We start from the raw sequence: 23,543 nt of genomic DNA on the forward strand, positions 1-23,543 counted from the left end.
TCCCTGCCATGGGCAGGGACACTAAGTACTAAATCATGTCACACAAGACTCCGTCCAACCTGGCCTTTCATTATGATGAAGATTATAGGATATCCAGGGCCTGATCCTTAAGCTTGTGTCTACCTGGAGCTGTACTGAGTTCACACTCAGGTTTCACACCAGGACCAGAATCCACTTGTACAGGCTCCCCTCCAGGATTCAGCCTTAACACTCAAGACACCTGGGTGCGAGGTGCTGGAAATTTAAATTTATCTGCAGGCATCCTTGCATGAATACAGGAGCCTTATTACAGTCATGCACCTTTGAAATGGTTTTCTCCCCTTTATCTATTTCCAAATTCTGTTATCATAATTGTAACGCTATGGATCCAAAGAGCGCGTAACACCACACAGAAGCAGCTGATGCTGATGAAAATTTACAGAAAAATTATGAGCCTCAGTTGTCAAAACCCCACTTTATTCTGAGCCAGTGAAACCAGCCACCAGCACAAAAATGAGACCACCCAGGCAAGCCAGAATCTGGCAAAATTTAAGACACATGGAAGATGAATCTTCACCAGAGGGGTGGTGTGATTCTGAAGCAATGACTGCAGCCAAACAGAGCCTCTTAGATCTTCCATGCCATATTTATTCTCCATCTTAGGTGACAAAGCCTATATGCACTTCGATGCATATACATATATACACTTAACTAGGCATTTAATTTGCACTACAAAGACACAATAAGTGATTTCCTGCCTGCCTGATTTCCTTCCTGCCTGCCTGACTTCCTTCCTGTCTGCCTCCCTTCCTCTATTTTCCTTAAGCCCTCATTAAATTGCACTGCTACTGAGATGGAAAGCAAAAGCCACTTCAGAAGCCACTTTTCCAGGCATATATCTTCTCTTCATGTACATCTAAGTGTATGTTGCCTGGATCAATATGTTGTTCTATAGCATCTCCTTTCCAAAAAATGGATATACGATTAAAACCAACATTCTTACCAAGGACATTGGTAAGCACTCTTTTCAAACTTCCAATAGCTGGAATACAATGATAATTGTATCATGTCTGAGAATGTACACAAGGAAGTAGCTGTAACTGAACAATATGAAAGGCAGTGCTTGTTATCAGCCACTAATCCAGTATTTGTCTAACACTTCTAGCACCAGAAAAAGGGTGTTCCTCAATCAGTCCCAACAGTACCGCTCTGGGACTCAGGAAAGTCAGATATCTAGGAAATGGTACCATATATAAAATTAATCAGCATTTCCTGTAAAAGCTACATGTTCTTCTCAGACCTGATTTTTTTTTTTTTTTTTAAGTAGTACTTCTGATAATTAAATGAACCTTAAGATGTCAATTTGGGGATGCGTGGGTCAAGAAATTATGCTCTGCATGCACACACATTTCCATTTGTTTTTTTCTCAAGAGCTAGACAGAATTTATTAGGCTCAAAAATCAAGGGAACCTCCCATAACTTCAGTGTCAGTTTTCAGTTTTTTATTTCATTTGGGAACACCTTTAACTAAAAAAAGGACTGCTAGAAATCTTAGTTTAAATTCTGTAAAAAGCTGCTGAAGAAATATAACTTCATTCTCTCCTAGGGAAGAGTGGGATACGAAACATACAACGTTACAAGAGCCAGGATGGATTTTAAATTTTCAGTTCCATATTTTCATGAGTGTATAGGGTTTTCTAAAAATAAACTCCTGTTAAACCTAATGTTAAGAATTTAGTATTTCAAAGGTAGGGATTTGACTAAAAAGCAACAAAGTCTCCATATTATAAATGTAGATACCACAACCTGTATTCAGAATTTGATGAATATCCTTAAAAATCATAAAAAATTAAGATGATTATGAAACATATCCATACATTATGACTCAGCCATATTATTTGCTCACTGGGTACTGACAACTTCGGTAAGTTCGAATTCAAACCTTGCCTCAATACTGTTAGCAGTATTTCAACTCTTGATATGTAAAAACATTTAATAATAATTAGAATTTTTTTCTTTTCCTGACATTTCTGGCCTTGGCCTTCTCCAGGTTTCTGATCCTTCTCTACTGTCTCCTCTAGGTTCTACATGAGTGTATAACCTGTATTCTACCATAACTGTATATGGCAGATTACATAGTTACTGGGATATTTAAGAAGGAAAGTGTTACACTGATAAACACATTAGTGTTTCCCTGCTTTCAGAAAAAACAGTAAGCACAAGCATTTGCAACTCCCTGTAATGCTGCTGGAGTCAGTTTGCCTTAGGCACACTCAAAAGAGCTGCTTAAAATACAATCATGCTTTGAAAATCAAGCTAGCCAATACTGCAAAGATGAAATAATCCATGTGTCCTGTTTCTCCACAAGAAAATCGTTTTCATGAGCTACTTCAAGCACAGAGCTTCCATGACTGCAGACAAATACAATTGAAAAACCTGAGTTTTAAACACAAAATGGGCTTAGAAATAAGCAATTTTATGCTTCTCTGTCTTATTATCTAAGACCTGAGATGAGTAGAGGAATTTGGGATCACTCAGCAGATCAAGCTTGTAAATTTGACCTCACATACAATAAGGATCTCTGTTGTCACTAAGGGGAGGTCTACTCCAGGTGATACAGCTCAGCTGACACAGCTCAGCTGACATGGTATTTTCATGAATTTAGCAGTACACTCCTACACCTGTGTTAATGAAATCCACATCAATTGCTTCTAAATTGGACTGGAGTAAGATCTGCATGAAAGTGAAAGCCCTCTACACCTATGGCAGACCCATGCTGAGCTAAGGTGGACAAATGGTAGTAACAAATGATGCCCTGAGCTGGCCCTAACTGGTTTTCCTAGGTAGGCTGCAGGTATGCTCATGACTCTGCTCTCTTCCTATGCTATACTTTCTGTAGATGTGCAATTTAAACGCTGACTGTCTCTGAAAGACATACACACATATTTCTTTTTAAAAGCAAGCCAGGGAATACTTCTTACTCCCATAGAAGTTTTCTACAAATGTCAACAGACTTTGGATCATGCCTATAATGCCTTCAGTCACTGACACTCAGAAATATTTTTTTCTCCTTTCCAGTGTTCCTAAAAGCAGTTTTGCTTCACGCATCTTAACTGAGCTCTTCTTAGAAGCTCTGCCCGTTTCTATCAAGGATAAAAAGGAGCGTAAAAAGGACATGGAACTGTTGGAACAAGTCCAGAGGAGGGCCATGAGGATGATCAGGGGACTGGAGCACCTCCCATATGGAGACAGGCTGAGAAAGTTGGGACTGTTCAGCCTGGAGAAGAGAAGGCTGCGTGGAGACCTCATAGCAGCCTTGCAGTATCTGAAGGGGGCCTACAAGGATGCTGGGGAGGGACTATTCATTAGGGACTGTAGTGACAGGACAAGAGGTAATGGGTTCAAACTTAAACAGGGGAAGTTTAGATTGGATACAAGTAAGAAATTCTTTACTGAGAGGGTGGTGAGGCACTGGAATGGGTTGCCCAGGGAGGTTGTGAATGCTCCATCCTTGGCGGTGTTCAAGGCCAGGTTGGATGAGGCCTTCGGTGGCATGGTTTAGTGTGGGGTGTCCCTGCCCATGGCAGGGGGGTTGGAACTAGATGATCTTAAGGCCCTTTCCAACCCTAACTATTCTATGATTCTGTGATTCTATGCTCTGAATGAGATCCTCTGTGGGTGGGGATCAATATGGGTCCAGGAAAGACTGCAGAACTACCCATGGCTACACTATCAGCAGGACCACTGCCTCATGTACATAAAAGTACAATGAAACAGAGCTAGGTTTGACAAGCTCAGAAAATCCCAGGCATTTCTACCAGAGAGCACTTATAACAAAATCTTCCTGAGAACAAGCCTTTTGATTTATCAACTCAAATCCATGAGGTAATTTTCCTAAAGAAGGTAAAAAAAAACCAAAACAAACTCTAATTTCAGAGTTAAATACTTTCTATGAACTACTTTTTTATTATTTTGAGTGATTCTACACAGATACTTACATGATTAATAGAAGGGCATACTGGTTTCGATCTGTGAAATCTTTTGGCAGTGACAACTGTAAAGGGAGTTCTTTTAAGAAAAGAGCAAAACATTAAAGGCTGGTAGTTACACAGATAAAAAACAGTAACATTGTAAGAAAGTTTTTTGTTTGGTAAAATAAAATTTTGCTACATTTACCGTAATCCTCAATGTGAAGCATTTTAATTTCAGTCCTGGAATTCTTTTTTTTTAAAACAGCTTCTTTCAATACAGCATTATTTTCCAAAACGTAGAACTCTGCAGAAAGCAGGAAGAAAAAGCAAGTCGGATGGTGTGGAGAATCACCACATCAGAGACAAATTAAAATTCAAAAAAAAAAAAAAAAAAAGAAAGAAAAAGAAGAATATGCAATGATAGATCTTGTAAATGAATTCCTTCTGTAAATACTTTTTTATAATGCAACTACTTTGCAATTCAGGAACCAAGTAAACAGCTTAATTCAAAACATATATATCTATTCCATTTTTTGGCTTCAGTTGGCTTTGTTTTCATCTATCACTAACAATGAAATTTCTGATGAACAAAACGAATACTAGTATCCCTGACAATTACTAACAGCAGCTGTTACAGCAAAAGGCTAGTCTGCTGGGCAGTATCTTAAGCCTCAAGCAGGCATCCTTTTCAAGCTACGTATTCAAGTCAATATTTAGCCAGCACAATTAAGTGCTTCATGTTCTTCTCTGTCTTCTGCACTTCATCCAAGAGCAAGACTTCGCTTTGGTTTAAAGCTGCAGACAGACTCGAAGCAATCCTTTTGCACATGAAAGAATGATTAATTAGTTGTTTTTTTTTTTCCTTTTCTTTTTTAGTCAAATTACCAATGTTGCTTCCAAAATTTATATTCTTTTATTAAACAATAAACCCTCTACTTAGGGATAAAATGGATAATCTAAGGAGAATGTTTGTTCTGGGCAGTCAACCAAAATGGTATAATTACAGTCTGAGGATCGAATAATTGAAGTAATATTTAATCATTTTTTTATGAATTGAAGAGGATAATCTAATCTTGCACGGAAACATTAATAGTAAATTATCTCTCCTATTATGTGCTTTCTTGTTACAACAAACAACATCCCTCTATCCTGACTTGCTTGGTTTTCCTCTAATAGCTTGTAGGTGAATCTCTTTTACAATAATCCACTATCAACAGCATTTTAAATACAAAAATGAAGAGCACAAGTCTACCTTCACAGACTTGAGTAGCTCTACAGAAGTCAATGAATTTACTTTGAGCAGTAGCTATCCTTTGAGTTTGATAAAACTCCCTTGCCTTGGTGTGCTCTGGCCCTGAGCTTTGCAAATACTAACAGATACATTAAAACAAGAAAAAAAGAAGCCGAAGTACAGACATTAATTAACACTTCATAGGATACTATTGATCAGTATGCTACTTCAACATGCAAAATTAGGTCCACTGTTATGGTGAATAGTGGCTGGCCCATGACAAATCGAATGCAGACAAGTACAGTTCAGGACTATTGGACTCTGGAAAACTCCTGGGGATAATCTAACGAATGAAATGAGGATATGTAAGGATTAGGTTAGTAGTTTTGAATGAAAAGATGTTCCCTTTCCTCTAACCCACACCTTCACGCTATGTGGCATCACAGTGGAGCTGCAGGTAGCAGAGTTGTTACTTCTACTGCACCAGAGAAACACCTAAGTGAGGAAAATTCTGCTGCTGAAAGACAGTTTTCCATTACAAAGCACCTCAAGCAGCCAGACAACAGCAAGAGATTTAGTGTCAATATACAGAAAACAGTGAGTAAAATTTGAAAAATACTCTCAAAAAGCCTTTTGTCCTGGATTTTTCCATCATGGAAAATATGAGTGGAGTTGCTCTGATTTGAGAAATATTAGAAGGACTAAGTCCATTTTACGTAGGCCAGATTTTATGATCAATCATCCAAGGACAATACCTTAGTTCAAGATAATTGGACTGTAACTTTAAAATCATGTCTAAAAATACAGAAGGTCTATCGTAATGGCAGCATAATTTACATAGAAAATGAAAAGGATGCAGACCAACCTGACATTTAATTAACTCAAGTGTAAATAGAAGATGAATGAGATGCACTTAGCATAAAACATATTCAAAAGCCAAGTAAAGTTTTAATCATTTGATTAACTTATCTTTCCTTCTCATTTGCAGATGTGGATGTTGCTAAAAGTTAATTAATATAACTTTATATGAGTGAGCTATATATTAGTTTTCATTTACTTATAACTCCCTTTCCCCTCCCAAACACTCCCTAAAACAATCAAGGACAATAATAGAATATACCTATTCCATAAGGAATACTCACTTGCGTTATTACTTGTACTGTGCACGCTAACAACTGGAACACCTGGCCCTATTTTAAGGAGAGAAGAGGAAGTGTGAGGTAGCTAGTACTCGGCATTTCAGTAACAAAGAATGAGAGCACTGGTTACCACATACAACTGGATCCTGGAATACCCATATACATGTTACCCTTCATACACAGCAGTAACTCCACTGGTGTTTCTTGGAAAGGACACAGATTTGACTGTTGTACCAACAAAGAGTTAAACAGAGGTGCCTAGACTTGCCCGTTCAGCAAGCAGTCTAGACCCCTGCATCCAGAAGGAGATTTTTTTTTTTTTTTATAATCACCATGTTTTAGTTGTAGGTGAAGAAGGAAAAAATTACAGAGGCATTTAATGGCACTGTCTAAAATATAACAGTTTGACATTCAGAAACAGTAACTTTAGCTTGACTGGGAAGTACGTTAATGATAATATTCACATATATTTTCTATGGAAAAGCTACAAAAAAAAAAAAAATTAAGCTCCTTTGGTACGCCAGCTCTGCAAAACTAACAGCATCATGGCTAAATCGAGGTGTAATGTTATCTAAACTTCTTAGATGGTAATGCCAGATACCATATTTTCCCTATACAATTAAGAAATTAAAAGCACTAGGAATAATTCTCCATGTCAACAGGTACTGTGCAAATGCATAAGATAGTGTGTGAAACTGGGGTGACCAAACATTCATTATACTCAGCTGTATAGCGAGTTTGCTGTCCCTGCTCTGAGGATCCCCCAAGTGTAAACTTGTAAAAGAAAATGTTGCTTTCCCACCCCCAACAAGGAATTTGTGGATGGGAAAATTAGTTTTATCTCAGTGAGACAAGAGTTTAAATTACATGCAGTCACTACTGGGCTAGGAAAGATGATGCAGAAAAGCTGAAGTCCCTGAGGATCCCATGGCAGATGAAGGCATAGACCCTCTGAAATTAGCAGTTAAGACTCTTCTTTTTTGGAGAAAAAAAAGATTCCTTTGAGAGCAGCTCAGAGGCAGAGCTTAATTTATGTGTTTTGAGTCATCCTGAGAGGTTGTCTCTCTCAATTAATTATGGCATGAGCCTAGGGAAACTTAAATACCTGAAATAAATAGCACAAGGCCGTTCAAAGTCTCTGACAGACTCCACTGAAGATTTTTATCAATTTCATTCTCTGCCTCAAGGGAGATTATTGACAAAAATCTTACAGGTAGATTGCTGACAAATCAAAGCTTTCTGCCTTAGCTGTTCAAGAAGATAATTTATCCAGCTGTCTTTTTGTTTTGGTTTAGTTTTTTTTCCAGCTCTTTTTACTACTTCTGAATTTGTCATTTTGCTTTGAATTTTGATTTAAGAAAGACCATTTTTTTGAGAGGAAAGCAATGGTGTTTTCCAGGCTAGCTCTATTTGTTTTACTAAAAGATAGAAGGATGATGACAGATTTTGAAAAAGGGAGATTACAATAGATTAAAAAGATGATCAGAAAAGCCAGACTTGTGTTACAGGTATCACATTACAGCACGTTGGAACTACACAGCACTTGGATTTCTCATTGACCTTCTATAACTAACACTAAATCCACAACTTATTTCCTGCTGTATAAAATGAGAAAAAAAATTACTGCCTTTGTGAAATATCTTATTTGAGCAGAGAGATTAACATCTATTAATGTTTATGAAGCACTAAAGGAAAAATCCACAAGCAGCGTGGAAAATAAATTTAAAGGTTGTGCTTGCCAAAACTGAGAAGCTATCGAGCCAGTCTTCCATCTACCAGGCTAGAAGTAACTCCTCACTCAGAGTCATCTCTGGAGATGGATACAGATGGTCTACTGAGACAGATCTCTTAGCTGAGGGTAACTAAGATGGAAAAACCCTAATAAGGGTGCTCATGGGTTAACAGGAGGTGAAAGAATTGAGAGCTGTATAGATCAAACCAGTCCAGAGTACTCAAACCATATTTATAGGCAAACTGCTTTTGTAACAATTCAGTCAGGCTCTCTGTTGTGGGCAAACAAGTATGTACATACATAGATGTGGTGTCATTCGTCTCCTCAGAGCAGCCTACCCTGTATCCTTACAAGCAGCTCCCCGCAGAATTAATACCTGCTCTATGGTGATGTTGCCATCAACTTTGATACTGTCAAATACCCAACCCACCACAGGCACTTTGCAGAGCCATGGCAGTACATGTGGGCCACAATGCTATTGTAATTGTCAAGCTCTGACAAAACACAAGAGAAGACCTCTGAATGACCCCAAATTGACAACTATATATCAATGTTAGAGGTAGGAAAAAATTAATGACATTGTTTTATCATCTCTGCCCAACACCTTCAGCTTAGGGCAGTCTACTGGTTTCATCGCAGTGGAGTGTAGGTTTAATCCTGGGAGGATGCTCTACAGTCTTATCAGCTCAAACAGAGAAATGCCATCTGCAAAGTCACTGAAAGTCATGAGCTTGTGAGAAATTTCATGTGCAACCTCCTACTGGCATTTACATATTTATATCAAAGAAAGAGATTAAAAATTACAGGCTGAATATTTGCTAAAATAATAACAAGAAGCTATGTCTTGGGGCCATAAAATATTGCTGATTCAGGGTAAAAAACTCTTCCCAATTTACCAGCCCTCCCTCTTGCAGGAATCTGAGACTTCCCCCATAACGACTATGTCAAGCACAAGGGAAAACTCTGCTTAAACCATAAGCAGCCCATTACTATTGCAGTCTTTACTTAGATAAGGAACTCAGGATTAACTCCATAACTTCTGCCACAGAATATATATAACCATGTATAAACTGTACAGTTGATGTCTAATTTTTTTCTAATCAGCTATGTATTAATGGTGCATTTCCACACACACACAGAGAAAACCCCAAAGAAACTATTTTACCCAATATATATTCATAGTTTGTTTGAATAGATTCAATTCTCAAGCCAGCAGATATTTTATTGTTGTGGGAAAAAAAAACCAAACAACAAACCAACCAAAAAAAAGTACAGTTGCAAAAGAAATAGAAAAAAATGCACGCAAATAGAATGGGCTATTCACATGTATTTCAGAAGAATTATGCTCTACTCTTTTCAACCTGATGCTAGTTGAGCAAAGATACTGGAAGAATGTTGTCTGCAAATTACTGCAAGTTTCAGTCAAGGTCAACAGGTCTAGCTATACACTTTATTGATTGTCTCATGTTTTTCTGTACCTGTTTTTACAATCTTACTTATTTATCAGTGTTTATTTGCTGAGTGTATGTTATAAATTTCTCATTGTGGGATAATTCTAGTTTTCTGTTTGTATAGTAACTCTGAACCCAACTGGTGCTGGAATGCAGCTAACAATAAACAGCTGTTTAATATTATTTATTGCAATCACATTAATAAAGAGGATCTGCCTATGTGGATTAAACCATACCTGGTTTTTGGTAAATAGACACATACACATACATATGTGGGTGAGTGTGTACAGATATACTGTACATATACATGTATACACACATAGAGACACTGTTACAGAAAACAAGCCCTCATTTTTTAACCAGGTATAGTTGAACAAGATCAATCCCAATACATAATATAATGAAGCTGTTATGAACTACAACACTGTGACTAGAAATTCCACATTTTTTGGTGAAGGATTTTTATTTAGGTAAATTTAAAAGTCAGTGTTGTTTTCCAGGACTGAGGGTTAGTATTGGAGCAGCTTTCTGATATCACTTGTTATTTACCTTTTACACAGAACATCTTTACTTACAGTCTTGCAATAATCTCTGTACAGAACTTTTGAGTAATCCACTACGGAGCTAAATGTTAGACTCCCGCCTAATGCATTTCTCAAGGGAATACATTAATTCAGAAGAAAACACAGTGCTATTACACACTGTGCATTTGACTTACCTTTACAGTGCAGTAAAAAATGCCTATTCATGGGGCTAAACTTCGCACTGACATACGTGCACTGGTCTTTCAAGACATTACACGAGAGACACTGACGATTCAATGATCCCACTATTGATACACTGGGGAGAGAAAATTGATCAGAAACATTTTCTGCTGGAATAACACACAATAAACCAAGAATTAGCTCCTTAAAGTGATAAAATTTGTTTTAATCTCTAAACGTGCCGAAATACCACTCTCTTATTTTGTGCCTGATGTAAACTGTTTTCAGATGACTCAGAAGACTACTGTTCTGTACACTGGGTAATGTGGACAGGATCCAAAATCTGCCCAAAGCACGACTGGGGTTCCAATAACTGGCACTGCTGTGGGTAACAGTGTTAGTAGGACACAATGAAAAGCCTCAATAACTTTGTGTAAAGATGAAGTGCTTTGCTCATGCACTTTAAATTATATGATTAAATTCCATAAACATTTTTTATTTAGAAGGTTTTAACTACTTTTAAAAACAGTCATATTACATGCTTATAATTACATTTAACTTTTTAGATGTTTATAAAGTCCTAATGAATACATAAATGGCAAAAGCATTTTGTGTTAAAATATTTTCTCTTTCATTAAAAAATGTAAAATACCATCAGCATTCTTAGTTTCGAAAAACTGTTAGTCTTTCCTTGTTACAGTGCAATTGTACTAACTTTTACATGATATAAATGATTACCCAAACCTCAAAGCAGCAATTAAGCTCACAGAACATCATCATAGCACTTACAGCTTGGGATGCAGACACTGTTAACACAGCCCCATGTACTCCTTACCTATGTAGCTGTCTTCGTCTTGGGGATTCTTCTGTGCTTAAGAAATAACTGTGCCCAAAAGATGAACAAAATTAAACTCAGTTTGGTAAACTGTCTGATTTGGATGGCGTTTACAGAAGTGGGAGACATCATAAATAACATTTTTTAAAAAAGTAAAAATTCCCCAATATACATGAAAATCAAATATATAAACCTAAGATCCAAGATTAAACTTACACCCAGTATACAGAGTAGTTATTTCAGATGATACATAATTTCGTATTAAAAAAATGATGAACATATTATTTCATGGTTTCTGTTTAATTCCCGTAATGCCTAGAAGCTCCAGCACCAGCCAGGACCCCTTTCTGCATATTATAAACACAGAAGACAAAGTTTTTCCTTCACTCTAGAAGTCGGCAATATAAATCCAAGGAGTAGAAAAAGATCATAATGAAATTATAGATTTATGATACCCGAAAGACATTTTGAACTGTAGAACAACTTCTTCTTCTACTTAGGGATAGAAGCTAACACCCTAGGCTGTTTTTCAAGCAAGGTTTTGTGGGTAGAAAAAGGCTTAGTAGAGCTGCTGCAAGAAAATCAGGACAAGTACTTGGTGTGTGCTAGCTGAAATCCTAACAATGTTTCTGCTTGAGAGACAGAAGGAGGGTAAGGAAGTCCTCTCAAGTGGCTGAGATAACCCACATGCAGTCTGCCACTACGGAAGTATCAAGAAATTCTCTATGGCAAAAACCATGGAAGGATCAATTTGGTGGCCTTCTATGAGGGTGCTACAGAACTGATGGACAGGGGCAGAGCAGTAGGCGTCATCTACCTGGACTTCTGCAAAGCATTTGACACTGTCCCACACGACATCCTTGTGTCTAAATTGGAGAGACATCAATTTGATAGGTGGACCACTCGGTGGATAAAGAACTGGCTGGATGGCCGCACACAAAGAGTTGTGGTCAATGGCTCGATGTCCAGCTGGAGACCGGTAACGAGTGGTGTCCCTCAGGGATCGGTGTTGGGACCACTCTTGTTCAACATCTTTGTCGGTGACATGGACAGGGGGATTGAGTGCGCCCTCAGCATTTGCCAATGACACCAAGCTGTGTGGTTTGGTTGTACACTGGAGGGAAGGAATGCCATCCAGAGGGATGTTGACATGCTTGTGAGGTGGGCTGATGCCAACCTCATGAAGTTTAACCATGCCAAGTGCAAGGTCCTACACCTGGGTCGGAGCAATCCCACGCACAGCTACAGGTTGGGCAGAGAAGAGATTCAGAGCAGCCCTGCAGAGAAGGACTTGGGGGTGTTGGTTGATGAGAAAATGAACATGAGCCAGCTTCAGTGTGCGCTCGCAGCCCAGAAAGCCAACCGTATCCTGGGCTGCATCAAAAGGAGCATGACCAGCAGGTCAAAGTAGGTGATCCTGCCCCTCTACTCTGCTCTCGTGAGACCTCAGTTGGAGTATTGTGTGCAGTTCTGGTGTCCTCAACATAAAAAGGAGGTGGAACTGTTGGAACAAGTCCAGAGGAGGGCCACGAGGATAATCAGGGGACTGGAGCACCTCCTGTATGAAGATAGGCTGAGAAAGCTGGGGCTGTTCATCCTGGAGAAGAGAAGGCTGCGTGGAGACCTCATAGCAGCCTTGCAGTATCTGAAGGGGGCCTGTAAGGATGCTGGGGATGGACTCTTCATTAGGGACTGTAGTGACAGGACAAGGGGTAATGGGTTCAAACTTAAACAGGGGAAGTTTAGGTTGGATATAAGGAGGAAGTTCTTTACTGTAAGGGTGGTGAGGCACTGGAATGGTTTGCCAATGGAAGTTGTGAATGCTCCATTCCTGTTGGAGTTCAAGGCCAGGTTGGAGAGAGCCTTGGGTGGCACGGTTTAGTGTGAGGTGTCTCTGCCCATGGCATAGCAGTTGGAACTAGATGATCTTAAGGTCCTTTCCATCCCTAACTATTCTGTGATTCTATGATTCTATGACTGGTCAGAAAGGCTGTTTCTCCAGTGCCGGTGGAGATGACAGGCATTGTTGCAACCTCAAAAAGGTCCTTGCTGAAATATCATTTATTTTAAAGAAAATCAGAAGTAGACACTGCTTTTTATTTTTTGCCATGTGCATATATATATGTGAAGATTAACCAATATCTACTAGTCACATGGAGGCTTCAGATATTTTGTCAGTTCTGTACTGCTCTAAAAAATCACCAAGTATGTGCTGAATTTCATTCTTGCTATAACAGTAAGATGGGTTTCAGAAAGATTCCTCTCTGAGTAAATTGGGTAAGAATCAAGGGTTTGGATAACCTCTCTACATGATTAATTTATGAGGTTGAATCAGATCCCCAATGTCCAGAAACCTCATACATTAACCAAGTAAGCATAAACCCTGAAGATGTTGGGTTTTATCCAGTACTTTGTCACAAAAATGTTATTATTGCTGCACTGTGTGTTGACTTCTTTTATTTTAAAAAATTCAATGAGTTAGCTGATGTCATGGTACGCTCCTTTTCCCTCTGCATAAAAACTGGCAGACAAATTGTTTTACAACTGCAGTTTATGTACTCAAGAATGTCAAATTTATAGCAACTCTCAAAAATGAAAGAAATGTTGGTTAATTTTATATATGCTATTTCCAGTTAAGTGGATTCCACTTTATTAACAGATATTTTCATAAACAATGAGAATAGTGCTTACATCTTTTGAGTATTTTCATCATATGCCAGGATTTTGATAACTTCCCAGTTTCCTGATGTCAGGTGTCTCACACTGATTTGTTCGCTTTTAGCCTGGATAGATATAGAAAACATTAACTTTCACCTTACTTGGTACATTTTTCTTTGCCTAGTGGGATTGTCTGCACATATCACTACTAATTACATCTTTTTAAACTTTCATATGTAACATAACATCTTTAAAGTATAAATCTGACATTTTGAAAGGTCTGTATCCTTTCCCTTCCATATATAAACTTTTCAAAGTCATTAAAACCATCCCAGTTTTCATCACAATTTTTTTGTCATATGCCAGCAAAAAGTAGAAGTTGCATACTTCAAGGTAAGGACCTTGTCCTTACACGTATTTTGCTTCGCTTAGTGTTTCTTTTCCTTCACAGTGGCATAGCAGGGAATCTGACTCAGACCCCTGTAACTAAAACTCTGCACCAGAGTGAGCTCACTAGGTTTTCACATTTATCATGCTTCTATTGAGCCCAGAATACTGCAAAGATGCTGTGACAAGACAGGTCATGAGCACCACAGTCATGCACCACAGTCACACAAGAAGGCAGGCAAACCTCTACAAAAAATGCACTACTCAGTTCTCTAGTTGAAGCCCCTGCTCCACCATGCATTCTGGAGAAGCCTCTCTTCATCCAGGGTCTATAAGGAGAGTCTAAGAGTAGCTCCAAATTTTAGCAGCTGAACCAAATACTTACAAGTTGGGGAGCACCCCTTGCTCCTTCTCATAAATTATTTCTATCCCAGTGTGAGCCTAGGAAAATAACTGCTACTAGATGAAATTCAAAACCTCTCTCAAAGAACATGATGGCAGTTTTGTCCTCAACCAGTGCACCAGGAACTGAATTAGGAAACATCAGGATGCAATGAGTATCTTACCTCCAGGCAAAACCCTACTCTGTCTGTAAGTTGCAGTAGACTCCTCATCAGACACACATTAAAAACAATGGATACTGAAGAATGAGAAGCTCATTTGAGATTGCTTCCAAGTGCAAAAGTAAAATTGTGGCTTAGGCTATTGAAGATTAGAAGTTCAACCCCCACTATAATACAGTGTGAACATACTTAAACTCTTTTTTCTGTATACAAGGGTTATGATGCTTGGCCTATATGTAAAAACTTGCAGTTTTTAAATTCAAGACAAAACTTTCTAAAGGAAAAAGGTGATACTTTGGCTTAAGTTTCTTCTTTAGGGGGCAAAACTGAGCAGCAGGAATTACAAATGAGGTCCCATGGGGATGCAATGGTGCTTTCTGACCTCACTTCCTGTAAATCCAAAGCATCAGAGCACACTTAATCACTGTGGCCTCAGCAGTTACGTGGCCCACGGAAAGTCATAAAGGCAAAAAGTTTTTTTTAATCCCCGTGTTTCTGAACTGTACGCTGTAAACTCTGAGCTCTACATCAAGAGCAGCAGTCACTAGAAAGCAGAAAATGCTCAAGGACATCGATGAGACATATCTGGAAGAAACATGTCTCTATGACAAGTCTTGCAAGTACCAGCTGAAATCAGAACATTGTGCTAGGTGCTGTACATATGTTTCTGACGAGTATTCCCTTTTCATGAGATTCTGCTACTTAATGCTGTCTCCAAGAATGATTAAAATACAAATTAGTGATTTATTAGAAGTATTTGTTATCCAGAGAGAGAGAAGCTGCAACTATTGAAAAAGATATTTAAGTATTGAGATCACAAAATCTAACAAGAAACAGAAATAAAAAGACCAGCCAACCGTTAATAAACGTGGTTATTTTTCAAGTTTACAGCCATAATACATAATTTATAAAGCCTGCAGGAAGTTCTTGCCTTGATCCATTGAAGTGACTTTATAATTCTTATTTTGTGGTTGGAAAAAAGAGACTTTCTAGAGTTGAAAACTCCATGTAAGAAATTTCTAGACACATAATACAAGCCAATCCCATTTTGATATTAATTTATTTGAGAACAATAAAACACACATCTAGCTCTCTACATTCAGACAGTAAATAATATAGAATAGACAACAGGCTATTCTTAAAAAAGCAGTAACCTCCCCTTGCAAAATTTAATTAGATGGTTCTGCTAACCTGCTTCTGTTTTACCATTGACACATGCTTTTTTAAAGTAAAGTCAAAGAAATGCAGCCCAAGAAAGACCATCATTTGTCAGCACTTGTTCTAAGACTAACAAATAATCCTCAGTGATTAATCTAAAGCAAGCCCTTAAAATTTACTTGTTGCTCTATGTTCATGTTGGTTCTGTGTTTTAACTTTCCTGCACATGGAGGCTGATTTCTCTTAATGAGCTAATAATTATACTGAGTAGTACAGAGAAGTAATGAGAATCTGAATGTCAAATTCAGTTGTTATTTGAGCTCCATCACGAGAAACTGTGACCATTTGGGTACTGGTGACCTGCTGACTGCTTTGAATTCTGCAGGACACCTGTTACGCTGCTGTGGCTCTCACAAGGTATTACAAATATCTGATGGGACAAAAGACTTTATGTGCTACGGTTACTATAATTTTTATGCCTCCATGTTTGCTTTAGAAATAATGACAATCAGATTAATGCAGTGTATAAAACACATCATATAAACACATCTCCTGTCCTTTATTGCTCTGTATAAGCCACATTACCACACAGAATGTTGCTTATTGATGAATAATGGTTGATCCATTGGATACCACATTTTTGCTTCTTCTCAGACTTAAAGTAGAATTTGTCATTGGTGATACCATTTGGATTTGTTTACTCATGACGATGGCAGTTAAACTAGAAATATTTTTGCTTTTTGGAGCTGTACAGTGCTCAGGGCTCTAATTTGGCTTAAAAGGGATAGAAAACTAAACTCTTAATCATAAGCTTGACTTTAAACATTACTCTGGAGGGATTAAAACATGTATTTAAAGGTAGGTATATATTTAACTATCTTACTGATTGAGCTTAATCTTTTGCTTAAATATTTTCCTGAATTAGGATCAAGTTTTCTGGGCTCTTTAGTAAAGAGTCTATAGGTTTAAGGCAAATTTGAGTGTATCTCTAACATGCTTGTGAATGCTGTAAGTTAATTTTCAGATCTACATCACTATCATTTCATGTGTTTTAAAGATACTTCTTAATATTGGGAAAGAATCCAAAATAAGACTTGATTGAATAAATGTTTTTTTCTCCAGGGTGAATTTTTGTGTGGTTATTATATTAATATACATTTACCAGCTTGTCATCTGAGTTACTATTTTCATTAAAAGATAAACTTTGACATGTCTTTGATCCTTCCTTATTTTTTCTGATTCTTTCTTGATATATTTACTCTAGTGAATCAGTATCTTGTTCTTGCTTCTTCAGGTTAAATTTTCATTAAAGTTCTTTTGTTCTTGTTCTGCCTGAAGATCACTGTGAATATATTTCAGATTTAATAATGTTCATACCAGAACACTGTCATAAAGGGAGATAATAGAATTGCCTGGTGCCAGGTCTGTTATTTTGATGTTTTGGGTACCTTAATAAACCCTCCTATGTCATATGGCTCTGCTAAAGTACCTGGATTAATGCTCTGCTGATTTAAATAGATGCCTTGGAGTGTTCCGTTCCAGGGCATAATTTCCTTTATTAGTTCATCACTACTTCATACTGGTGACCTTCAAAGTCATAGTGGAAATTTATCTTCTTTCAGATTCTTCTTTGAAAAAAGTAATGACCCTGGGAAATGGAAGCCACTGGAAAATGCTGCAAAGGGTAATAAACAGTCCTAAGTTTCACAAAATTTTTAGTTTTGGGTATTGCCTCCCTTTACTGCTGTGTGTAAGACTAGATTTTGAATATTCTGAATTGACATTTAAAATTATATGTAAGCAGATATAGTGTATATAAGAGGTTAAAATGAGTGGTTTTGCAGGTCACTTGAATTTCTGTGGCTATAAAACATTATTGACAGAAAAGTTCTACAAGAAAAACATCTCTGCTTGACTACAGAGGTACAAAGAAAACATGAAATATTCCAGAGAGAGTACTTTGGAAGTACCTTTCATTTACACGCCTTAGATGCCACCACAGCATAGGTCTAAGAAAAGAGAAGGAACACCACTTGTTCTGTAAGATGTTACAAATATGCCTCTCTGCACCAAGAGAAAACCTGAACAGGACAAATGACCACAACACAAGTGTTCAGAATCTACTGAAGTGCAAGCCTTTGCTTGGCTCATGTGTCCTCAACAGAAGTCCTAGAGGATGAGTAGGATATTAAAAATAGCCTGAACCAAAATCTTACCTGAACAATAAACATGGCGATGTGGTGAAATTCACCCCGGCCTCCCTGCTTCACTGGGACAGTCATGAAGAACTTACTGCCATCCTTGGAGAAAACTGGTTCTTCATTCTATAAATGTAAGATTGTGTTAGTATGTCACACTTTCATTAAACTTCTTAATAAAACATCAGCTTAGCTTTTTTGTCTTCTTGGTTCTGGTAGTTGCTGTGTTCATAAGAAAATCAGAGAAAAATCCTTAGCTTTTCAATATATTCTGCAAAGATTAACAAAAATGTGGTGGCTAAAGCTACATAGAGTTTATGCCAGTAGTTACCATTGCACAATCTTGTCTGGAAGCATGGACTGCAGCCCTTGCAAAACTCCCCCTCCCAGTGAAAGGTCTGGAAGTCTCATCTCTAATGCAGCAGGACTTTACAGGATACATTTGTTTACAGACATACAATTCATGACAGAGGTAAGTCCTACTAGTGCTGAGTATAAATGTTTCCATGGCCTGGACTCAGCGAAACATTACTAAGTACATTCTTAATGCTCACTGATTTTGATAAAGTTGTATGGCAAAAATAAGCATATCAAAGTGATATTCTGAATCATGGTTTTACCATAAATTGTAGGCTGATGTGAGACTATCTCTCCATGTCTAACTTTATACAGAAGTATGAAAGGAAACGGGCTTGCTATAAAAGCACAGTGTTTTAAAAATGATTTCTCACTTGAATTATTAAAGGAAAATGACTTGCTATAAAGGCATATTTAAGAAAAAAAAATAAAAAGATTTCTCATTTGCACATTGCAAAATGAAGCCTGAAACATATTTTAAATAGAATGTGTTTCACTCATTTTATGGACACCTTTTCTGAAACTATGGAAATGGAATAATTTGCTGACATATTAGATCAACATATTGTTTTTGGGTATGAATTTAGAAATATTATTCTTATGCATTCCAATTATAGAAGTTATAACCTCTAATCTTCAAACTCCTTGGGGCTTAATTTGGTGAGGCTATTTTGTAATGAGAAAAAAATCAGCACAGCATATAGGAAATGCCTGAAATGGGATTTGTCTGATCTATCTTTAACCATCCAAGAGTTAGGTAGATAGTTAATCAGCAGTCATCTAAGTGCTTACTTAACTGAATGCAGAGAGATTGGAAACCGAAGGGAATATTGCCTGTGAAACCCAGACAGATGTCTCAGTTCAAAGGGCTAAATTGCTTGCTGGAAGTACATATCTCTTTCCACTGACATGGTCAGCTAGATAGCAAAATGTCCTCTGTGTGATGTTAAGTGGTGGGATTCCCACTACCAGACAAACAAGCTGCTGTTTGAATATTTAGACAGACACTGCTGTACTTCTCAGCTGTTAAATTAATTAATATAGGATCCTAGAAATTATTACATTTTAAAAGGAATGGATTTTAATAGCTTATAAAATAACATATAATGAAACAGAAATTTATGTAATAAATATAATCAGTAATATGATTAAATAAAAATTATTAAAATGTAATTAAATAAAGCAAATCACTTACTCATACGCACAGAAATACCATTTTTACTATACCTGTTTAGGAAGCCAGAGATCTGACTGCATTTCATATTTCTAAGAAAAAAAAAAAGAAAAAATTGCTTTTATGGAACAACTATAGATAAAAAGCATTTCCCACATTCTTCATAATAAAGGTCTCTAGCTATTTCATGGGGTTTTCTTCTACTGTGTTACAATCTTCACATCTCTTCATTGACACATTGAAATAAACGATAATTTAATTACAAAGTCAGCTGCTTTATTCAGAGCTTTGGGTAGAACACCACAAGGGCCTAAAAATGCCTTTTTCAGTCCCTTCTGATTAGCTATCGAGAAGCTTTACACAGGCAGTTCTATTACTTTTCTACCTCTAGGCATCACCTGACAACTGGATATTCTAGGTCCTTCATCAACACCATGCAAACAGCCAGCATCAAGCTCAAATTGTGAAACCTTCTCAAATCACCAGCCCTTGCTTTAATGGGCTGTACTGTGGCATAAGTGAAGAGAAAAAAAAATAAACTCAAATGATTGCTTTTTATTGGTCACACTTATATTTTACATCATGCCACGTAAAAAAACCCCAAAAAACCCCAACCAGATACTGTGCATGCATTGCTGGAAAAAAATACATCAACTGCTGTAAATTGTCACAGTCGCACTAAAGTAATCAAAACTTATTAGCTATAGAAGCATCTGTACATATACAGCCTGAAAAATTAAAACCCCGTAGCTACTAGAGCAGCTGGTCTTACACAGAACTTTTTGGAATTGAGAACAAAAATGCTAGGGAAAAAAAAAAAGGTTTACAGTTGAATTCAAATGGTGTGATACAACATTAAATTCTCACAACAAAGCCCCTTTCCTCATCCATTACTGAATTCAAGAACATCATCTTGTTCTAGTGGATGCAATGTAGGAATCATCAGGGTTGCAAGCATGAGCTGGGTCTGAGCTGCACCCACTACAGTGATACTGTATCGCTACCCTTCCTCACACACCTAAAAAGATCCTTCAGTGCACTTTAATTTTTCTGGAGCGGGACTTCTTATTCTTGCTCCCTCATATTATGCCCTGGATTACCGGTTCCTGGATACCTACTTCAGAAAAGTCCAATTGACCTTGAAGCCCATAATGGTTTCCTTCCAGAAGCAACTGCTCACAGTGGCTCATGACTGACTTTCTTAATAAAAGGGCACAAAGCTTAGAGGAACCAGATAAAAAGCAAGCAAATCAACAAATCTCCATGTTCACAATCCTAACCTGTGGTCTGGGGACTTACATGTAGTTTCTCTATCAGGAAAAGCAACTTGCAGTATGTACCAAAAGAAGCAGACAAGCTCAGAAATAATCCCTAATACTTTAACATGACTGACTTCAGTAGCAGACACTGATGGAAACCTTTTGACTCAGAGGCCAAACTTAGACCTACATTAATCACTCATAACCATTTCTACTGCCAAATTATACCCTCTACTTTGGAGCATTTGCTGGTACTGATATTAGCATGTATAGAAAATATTTATACTTTTAGCTCATTCTGGGAAGAGATCGTGACTCAGAATGGGAAAATGGCCAACCGCATTCAAGATGCAAGATTGACTGTGAAAATGGAGAGATGTAATGCAAAAGTGTCAGAAGTCAAAGTCTGGGTCAAGAGATGGGATGTGGCTGAATTCAAATAAAAAAATGTATTTCAGCTTGGTTTACATTCAGAATATAATATCTCTGTTGCCTTTCAACTTTTTTTCAATAACTTTTTTTTCCTAAAGTTATTTAATTCTGCTATGAAATTTGCAGGAATTACTGGAATTGTTCACCTTTCCCTTAAACATATTTAGGCTGTGAGAGTCAGAAAGATCTGAAATGAAAGTCTGTAGGGAGAGAGAGGAAAAACCAGGCAGCCAAAAATACCTGATGGAAGACAAACTTGTCACGGCACTAGCTGTATCCAAAGTACATGATGTTCAGCAACCGCAGTTTCCACTGAAGTTAATGAATGAACAAAGCTTAGTAATTCTGGAGAGGTCACTCAAAGTTGCTAATTACATGAAATAATTTCACCAGATTTGGAATTTTCTTACATCCATTTCCTCCCTGTTGACTAATTATATTCAGCTTGCAACTACTGCATTTGCAAACTGATTTCCGAAAATCTTTTTCTGAATATGAAGACAAAATGCAGGGAGAAACCTTGAAGAAAGAGCATAGAAAGCATACGAAAAATCCAACTTACCTTGCTGCAAGCTCCAGTTGTGGTTTCACAAACCGTAAGGACAGAGTGATTCTGAGGTCTGTTTAACCATCTCACCACAGCCTTAGTATTGCTTACCCATTTCACCATGGTAATGTAATATTCCCTAAGTAAACATTTGAAAACACAATGTTCAAATCATTCCTATTTCAGATTAAACTTTTTGAAAAAAAAAAAAAAAAAAAAAAATCACTCAGGAATGTCAATTTCATCAAATGTTGGCTTTTTACCACATGACTTTATCATTATTGAGGGATGGAGAAAATAATCCCAAATGCTCAGCATTTCTGTTCCTACAAGTGGGAAGGATCAGTCCTAGTGCGTTGTCCCCCTGAGAAATTTGTATCTGTTAGTTCCTCCTTCTCAGTCATTTGGAATATATAAACTTTACCAACTCTGAAACATAATACTTGTGAAGCATGCATTTGCAAATACATATGAATCATGTATTTGCCCGCCAGCTTAAAAGCAAAATCTAAATTCCAACAAAGCCAGTATTTTCCTACACTAAATCCCTTCAGAAGACACATATTTTTGCAAAACAATCCAGCGCTACTGCCAAACAAAAAACCCCAGCAGGTCTGTAAGTCTATAATGTCAGAGTGCAGACAAGACCACTTTAAAATGTCACTTGTTATAAAATAACAAGTATTTTATAATGGGACTTCTGCATAAAAGGGAAGTCACACTCAGCATCAGTGTGTGCCATCTTCTATTTTAATAAATAGCTCATAATATTGGTCAAATTGTCTCTTAACCTTGGCTGAGCAAGGGACACTTCCTAGGCACAGATTCACGGTATGGAGTATCTGATTTCGTCTTCCTGGAATCCTACTAGTCTGTCAGACTGGTGATGCTATAGAGGAAGACCTGTTGCAGCTTGTCATCCCTGTCAGGCTATTTGCTTCACTCCTCTATTCATGGCAGCTGGCAGCTTTCACAGTCCAGCTGAGTTATGTGCAACAGTGGAGTGAACCTGTCTGGAAACTCACCTCTCACTTTAAAATAAGGGTCTTAGCTTGCATAAAATTAGGCTTTTAATTTAATGCTGATGGAGATCTCATTAGTCTTTGACAACAAATTTAATTATACGTTCAAAACACCTCTTACTAGATCAAAGATGCTAAGCAGTGCCAAAACCAAAGTTGCATACAACTCTGATGCTGCACACAGGAGATGCAGCAATTCATTACAGCTTCACCCAGCCTCAGTCTGGTCCTATGCCTGAAGAACACAGCTGAACAACCCAATATGTTTCATGTTTGACTTTCAGTGAGACAGAAATTTTCACATGTGGATATCAGAATGATGACTAGAAATGGTGACTTCAGGTATATGCTGAGTCTAATATTCATAATTTATGGTTTAAAAAGCCTTTTAACTTAATGGGGAGCAAAAATGTATGCCAAAAGTAACAAAAGATCTAACACAAGACCAGGTGACACAATCAACAAAGCAATGATGCAACAAACCAACCAGAGTGCAACATCAAATCTCAGTTAACTGGTTCCCCATACCAGAACTCAAGAAACAACACCTGAAAACTTCTCCCTCTGCAGTTCATAAATTCAAAATCATTGCAACTGTGCATACAGAAACCCGAAGATAGCCAAAAAGAAATATTCAAAATGTATATAAATGAGGACTGCCTTCCTCTACCAGTACTTGAACACCAAGGTAAGAAACATTCACTGACAACAAAGCCTAATTTATCCCCAAAACAAATTCTACAATT

At 37.5% G+C, this 23,543-nt stretch overlaps 1 protein-coding gene across 4 annotated transcripts in view; it reads right to left on the reverse strand.

Moving 5' to 3' along the window:
* DPP10 (dipeptidyl peptidase like 10) overlaps window positions 1–23,543 on the reverse strand; it is a gene marked incomplete at both ends in the record, with an annotated part of 569,906 nt that overhangs the window by 13,537 nt on the left and 532,826 nt on the right. For 3 of the 4 annotated variants that reach the window (XM_080621253.1, XM_080621252.1, XM_080621251.1), the window contains 9 exons: window positions 3,978–4,047; window positions 4,156–4,254; window positions 6,324–6,371; window positions 10,222–10,343; window positions 11,043–11,090; window positions 13,734–13,825; window positions 18,025–18,132; window positions 19,591–19,629; window positions 21,791–21,914. In XM_080621253.1, coding sequence (XP_080477379.1) covers window positions 3,978–4,047; window positions 4,156–4,254; window positions 6,324–6,371; window positions 10,222–10,343; window positions 11,043–11,090; window positions 13,734–13,825; window positions 18,025–18,132; window positions 19,591–19,629; window positions 21,791–21,914 — 750 coding nt within the window. The remainder of the gene's footprint in view (window positions 1–3,977; window positions 4,048–4,155; window positions 4,255–6,323; window positions 6,372–10,221; window positions 10,344–11,042; window positions 11,091–13,733; window positions 13,826–18,024; window positions 18,133–19,590; window positions 19,630–21,790; window positions 21,915–23,543) is intronic. The other variant, XM_080621254.1, reaches the window with a different exon arrangement.

The sequence above is a fragment of the Psittacula echo genome (assembly GCF_963264785.1).
Source record: "Psittacula echo genome assembly, chromosome: 6".
Lineage (NCBI taxonomy): Eukaryota > Metazoa > Chordata > Aves > Psittaciformes > Psittacidae > Psittacula > Psittacula echo.